At 55.5% G+C, this 6,348-nt stretch overlaps 1 protein-coding gene across 1 annotated transcript; it reads left to right on the top strand.

Moving 5' to 3' along the window:
* Positions 1-277: 277 nt before the first annotated feature.
* On the top strand, positions 278-6,118 carry GNA15 (G protein subunit alpha 15; the record flags this gene model as incomplete). The annotated part of the gene is made up of 7 exons (XM_019550675.1): positions 278-572; positions 1,851-2,035; positions 2,663-2,817; positions 3,533-3,661; positions 4,064-4,193; positions 4,409-4,562; positions 5,127-6,118. Coding segments are annotated over 7 exons (1,272 nt in total), but the record flags the coding sequence as incomplete, so codon positions are not given.
* Between the last annotated feature and the right edge of the window lie 230 nt (positions 6,119-6,348).

The raw sequence follows: 6,348 nt of genomic DNA, 5'->3' as shown, positions 1-6,348 counted from the left end.
GCTACAAAGAAATGACTTCCCGTCTTCTCCAGAAATGTGCCGGCCAACAGCCCATTTTTGCCAAGGTGTAAAAGATTCCAGATCAATTTAGGGTGACTTATTATATTTTGACCAGACGCCATAAGAAAAGAAGCATCGATGTAATGTCAGGTCCTGGGGAGATTTTGGCAACAGCCTCTGCTGCTCAAAGAATCCGTAGAACGGGTATTTACGTAGCGTTCGTCCAGTTGCGGAAGTTGGAGCGTGTGCGATTTTTAAGTGCCTGTCCGTGAACTGATTTCCAGTCAACACCTGGCTGAGTTCAGCAGGGAGTCTTTATACCCAGACAAGTTGCTGGCTGTTCCCCTGTGCTCCAGGCATTGCGTGTCTGAGCTGTGTTTCTCCTTGTTCCTCTCTCCTGCAGGGTTGGGCTCTTCCCCATGCCATGGCGGGCTGCTTCTGCTGCTGCCGTAAGTGCCCCCGTTTCTTGTCGGAGGAGGACAGAGCTGCCGTCCTGGCAGACAAAGAAATCCAGAAAATGCTGCGGGAGCAGAAGAAGCAAGACAGGAGGGAGGTGAAGCTGCTGCTGCTGGGTAAGTCATTTTTGGGGAGCGCACATCCCTCGAGGGGCCAGGTCACCCTTCAGGAGAGAACGCACCCAGATGGGGCAAGGCCGAGCTCGACCCTAAGGCTTTCTTGGCTTCAGTCCCTCTATCCTCCAGCTATCATGGGTCAGGCATTTTAGAGGCTTCCACTTTGAATGCGGCTCTCCAAAGCACGCGTGCACTGCTCCCCCAGCCATCATGGGAGGCTTGGTTGGGTAGGGCCTCCTGCCAACCAGGAGCAAAGGGCCAATAAGCTGCTCCTTGGGCTCAGATCCATCCTGTGTGCTGGCATGGATCTGGCCGGCTCTGTGCTGATGCTAGAGTAACCTTGGGGACTGAAGTTTGTGTATCAGACCTCCTGGAAAGGGCATGCCACTCTGCCCACTTTGAAGCTTTGCAGTCTGTTCGATCCTTCCCTCTCCCCTGAGGTCCCCTCAAGGGGTGTCAGCCAGGCTGCTTGTGCTGGCAGGTCTGTGACGTGGAGGCCCATCAGCTAGGAGCTTGTCTGAAGCCCACTCACCTCCTCTCTCATTGTCTGTCAGCCAGCAGCAGTCAACAGCCGAGGTCTGGGACATGAGGCTTTTCCTCTCTTAGGAACTAGCCTGAGCGAGGTGAGCTGACTGCAGATTCATCAGAAATTGCTGCTTCTGAAATGTGGCCTTCAGTCACTAGCTCTCCAGGCATGCACTTGGGAGATACAGATGCTTGTGCAGCGAGAATCGATCGCTGTTGGGCAGAATGACTTGGTCTTGGGGAAAGAAGCCAAAATCTTCCAACTTGGGCTTGTGCAGTGAGATGCCTTCAGCCAGGTTTAGGTATCGGATAATGGGCCTGGTTGTTCCAAAGCTGTTGAGCACCTGGCTCGCTCTTGATGAAAAGCCATTGGGAACTCCTCGGCATCTCTGGAAATCCAAGGCTACCAACTTGGGCTTGGACCATCTTGGCCTGGGTGACCATGGCTCTGTTCTTCAGCTTTCCTGCTGGAGAGTGCTTCATGAGACCCAACACACCAGCAACAGGGAGGTCACCAAAAGCAATAGGCGTGAATCCTGGAGAAAGAATAAGATGGGGAAAGGTTGGAGGTGGGAAGAGGACATGATCTCCCTGGTGTCCTTAAGTATCTCTCCAACTGGGCATGGTTGAGTGGGCAAGGGAGTGGTGAAGAAGTGCCTCCATTGGCTGGGGAGTTACAGGCAGCCCTCCAGTGCCCCACGGCCCCATGTCCTCACTGGTGTCTGACGTCTTTCTCCTCTCTGGTGCTCGCAGGCCCTGGCGAGAGCGGGAAGAGCACGTTCATCAAGCAGATGAGAATCATCCATGGGGCAGGCTATTCAGAAGAGGATTGCAAAGCATTCACCAAGCTGGTGTATCAGAACATCTTTGCCGCCATGCAGGCTATGATTGGGGCCATGGAGACGCTGCAGATCCCCTATGCCCGGCCAGAGAACGTGGTGAGTGAGGAGGGGAAGGGGGCAGTGAGATGGTTTGGGGCAGGGGCAGAGCTGCTAGATCTGGGGCTGCTTTAAGAAGCACCAGTGAAAGCAATGGAGCTGCCCTGAAAGTCTGTGCTCCCCCCCACCTCTCCCAGAGCCATTTGGAGCTGCTTGTATTGCCTCCAAACAGGAGCAATGGCCCCTGACTTAGGGCTCGGGGCTGGTTCAAGCTCCCTTTGGTAGGAGATGCAAGAGGGGTTTCACTGCCACTGACTCCCTGTGGAATATCAGGCAAGTCACTTAGCATCCTGGTGCTTCCACCTGTGAAATGGGAACAAGAGCTACTCGCCTGCCTCACGAGGGTGCAGTGAAGGTAATTGCAGCTCAGCGCTATGGTGATGGGGACCAGAGCTAGAAAATGTAGTCCTTGGTTAAAGCTAAGCAGCCAATTGGAGGCAAAGACCCCAGGAGTCCTTCCACCTTCCCCTTTAACCTGCCCCCAAGTCTCTACCATTTGGTTCCTCCACGCAGAGCGGGGAGAGCAGTCTGAGCTGCAGGGGCCGAGTCAGGTCAGGAGCTCTGGATGAGGTGTCCGAGGGGACAGCTTTTCCCTTGCCTTGTTCTGCCGCTTTCTCCCCCTTGCAGCACCATGCTCAGCTGGTCATGGGAGTGGATGCCTATAAGGTAGTGAGGCTCGATGAGCCATACGTCAGTGCCATCGGGGAGCTGTGGAGAGATGCTGGGATCCGGACGTGTTATGAGAGACGAAGGGAATATCACTTGCTGGACTCTGCCTTTTAGTGAGTTGCCCCAGCCATGCATGTATGTGTGCGCATAAAAATCCTTTCTCTAGGGTTTCATGGCTAGCGGTCAAGGCTAATGGTCCCACTCAGTCTCAGAGGGGCAGTGAGGGCCTGGACTGAGCATAGATTACCCTTAGTGATACCTCTGTACAGCACCTAGCCTGCTGTCCGCTGCAGCCTTATAGTATTATAAATGACAACCCAGTAAATGTGACTAAGCTTTGCTGGGAACCAGAGCTGCCAACAGATCCCAACACTTTTTGCTTTTGAGTCTTGTTCCCAGGCAACCAGATGCAGAAATCTCACGGGAGCCTTTGAGCTTCTTTTCCTGACCCCAGCACCTGAAATCAGGGCTACTTTGAGGCTTGGTGAGGTTTCCCAGCCAGCAATGCCATCCTGGCTGCTCTCACGAGCTCCAAAGACCTTGCATTATGTGCTTGTGGGTAGGAGTGTGGTTAGAGCGCCGGGGTAAGAGGCAGGACTCCTGAGTCCCATTGCATGCACTTCCCCATCAGATTCAGATTATCCTTCCTGCTGGTAAGGCTGCTATTCTGTGCGTTGCAGTAATGCCTGGGAACCCAGACAGGGTCCAGAGCCCTGCTGTGCACGGTGCTGTACAAGCACAGGGGAATATCATTCCTATCACTGCCACAGGGCTTAGAGAGCAGGGGCAGAAGGGGCTGACTCTGTCCTTGTCCCTGGCTGCCTGCAGCTTTCTATCCAACCTGGAGCGTATTGTGGAAGATGCCTACATCCCCACTGCGCAGGATGTCCTGAGGAGCCGGAGGCCGACGACCGGCATCAACGAGTACTGCTTCTCGGTGAAGAAGGTGACCCTCAGGTGAAGCTCCTGGCAGGCAGTCCTATGAGCTGGGCCTCCTACATTCAAGCTCCCATCTCAGCTGCATCCTTCCCTGCATGCCATTGCCTCTGTGCCAGCCATGCCCCCTGCATGCCATTACTGGTAGCAGGGGACCCTGGTCGTTCACGAACAAGCACCCAGCACTTGCATGTTGCATGAGCTTCCCTGCCTGTTTCAGGCAGGCGAGTCCATCCTGGGGGGTTGCTGTGCACTGCTTAGCTGCTGCGCTCCACCCCAGAGCTGGCTGCCTACTTCTGGCCTTGAGCAGGCTCCAGCAGCCCTCTTGGTCCCTCCCAGAGGCCTCTCAGCAGCTCGTCCTAGCTAGCAGCATGATCCAAGCCACGACCCAGCTCCTAACGCACCTTCCTTCCCTCCCTGCAGGATCGTGGATGTGGGGGGGCAGAAGTCGGAGCGCAAAAAATGGATCCATTGCTTCGAAAATGTGATTGCCCTAATCTACCTGGCCTCTCTCAGTGAGTACGACCAGCGCCTGGAAGAGAACAGCCAGGAGGTAAGGAGCCCTGAGGGACACGGGGCTCAGGCAGCACATCTGGCAACGCAGGCCAGGGCCTGCGGGCAGCTGTGCACAGCTCTCGGGCTCGAGGGGACTCTCTGGAGCGGGTCAGCTTTGATTTGCCCCAGGGCATCCTACAGCACGGCACATCTGTATGGGAGTGGAGAGCTGAGATGACGGGCTCAGTGTTTCCCCTCCTGCCCCTGCTGCAGAACCGGATGAAGGAGAGCCTGGCTCTTTTCCGGATCGTCCTGGAGCTGCCATGGTTTCAGAACGCCTCGGTCATCCTCTTCCTGAACAAGACCGACATCCTGGAAGACAAGATCGCACACTCGGACCTAGCCGACTGCTTCCCGGCCTTCCCAGGTGACCTGCTTTCAATCCAGCGCTTTGAGATCCCCCCCTGCAGGCACTGCAGAAACCCTTCTTCTCCCACCCAGCTCCACGGGGACGCTTTGTCGCTGCTGGTGACCCTGCGCGCGTTGCTTGTCCTAGCTCTGGTCCAGGCGGCTCCAGCTGGTACAGTTGAAGCCACTCTCATTAGTATCTGGTGGCTTCCCAGAGGGAGAAAGCAGTGAGTAGAGCACTGGGTGGGGACCAGGAGACCTGAGCTTTGTTTCCATCTCTGCTATGGGCTTTCTGGAGGGGCCTTAGCTGTTCCTCTCTCTGAGCCTCGGCTTCTGTATCTGTATAAGGGGACCAATGACGCCGACCTCCATTGGCTAAAGAAGAAAAGCACTGGTGTGGTTATCATGGGGGGCTGTTGCTAGTTACCTGTATAGCACCTCGTGCACCGGGCTCCGGGTCCTTGATGCGGGTGCCCCAGGCAGGGCTGTGATTTGAATAATAAAGATTTTTATTGCCATAGATGCATCAGGAAAGTGAGGTACGGTCAAGGCGTGTGATCTCATGGGTTCTCTTCTCCGCCAGGGCCCAAGCAGGATGCTGAGGCTGCGAAGCACTTCATTTTGGAGATGTACACAGAGAGGTACAAGCAGTGCTCAAGTGGACGTGGGCCCTCCCGGACCTCCAAAACCAGGTGTCTCTACCATCACTTCACCTGTGCCACGGACACGCAGAACATCCGCAAGGTCCTCAAGGATGTCCGGGATGTGGTCCTGGCCAGCTACTTGGACGATATCAACCTCCTGTGATGGGACGGGCTCTGCCGGGGAATTAGCTGGGTGTCGGGACAGGAGGCTTTGGCTGCTGCTCCTGATACACCTGGCTCGGGAGGCAGGAAAGAAACCAGCCAGGGCACCCTTCGTGCTGGACATCTGAAAAGAACAGCTCTTGAGATCTCCCTGGTTTGGAGACCTTCGGTGGACCAACTTTCCTGATGACCTCCTGCAAGGGGTCCTTTTTAGAGCTGTCTTCAGAGACCCACTTCTGGCCTGCCTCTGGGTCACTTTTAGCCTCCCTGCCTTTCTGGTGGGGACCGAATGCCCCTGACTTTGTGCCTCGGATTTGGCTTCAGAAAGGGCTCCTGTTCCTCTCCTCCGGGGTTGTTCTCATTTTCCTTGCCAGGGGAGGGGCTGCCTTGGTAGCTGACCCATCTGCAACGCACTCGGGGCACTGAGGTTGTTTGTAGAGACTAATAAATGGAGAGATGTGCTTATTTTGAAGAGAGGAGCTGTGCAAAGTCCTTCCAACCACAGGACTGCATCACTGCTCGCTCTCTCTCGCTGACGGAGAGGTCAGGGTGGGATGTGCGTTTGCGCTAGGATACCTCTGATATGTACTCCAGAGACCGGGTTACTTGCAAGGCAGTTGGAGAGCCATGAAGAATTGCAGTAGTGCAAGGACAGGGCTGCTCAAGCCACACCCTTTCAGGCCTTCCCCATCTCTGCTCAAGTCCCCTCCCTCCTTCCTCATACAGTCTCGGCTGGGGCCTGATAGGACTCGCTGCTAAAGGCAGAGGAGACGCCTCGGGACTCATTTCAGTCACCATCGTGCTTGGTTTCAGTTCATGCTCGTACTGTGAGCTAAGACCAAGCTGGTACTGAGGCTGCTTCCAGGACCAGTGCCCCCTTGTCTTGCACACATCCTTTTACTGGCTGCATAATAACAAGGGAATCTGATGCTGCCTGGCTCGGTTCTCCCTTGGGGTCACCGTGTCCCTTGTCCACGTGGGTGCTGCTGCTTGCAGCTT

Source organism: Crocodylus porosus, unplaced genomic scaffold (assembly GCF_001723895.1).
Source record: "Crocodylus porosus isolate Cpor-Errol unplaced genomic scaffold, CroPor_comp1, whole genome shotgun sequence".
Taxonomy (NCBI): Eukaryota; Metazoa; Chordata; order Crocodylia; family Crocodylidae; genus Crocodylus; species Crocodylus porosus.
The sequence above is the reverse complement of the archived record's forward strand: the minus strand, read 5'-3'. Positions and strand labels throughout refer to the sequence as shown.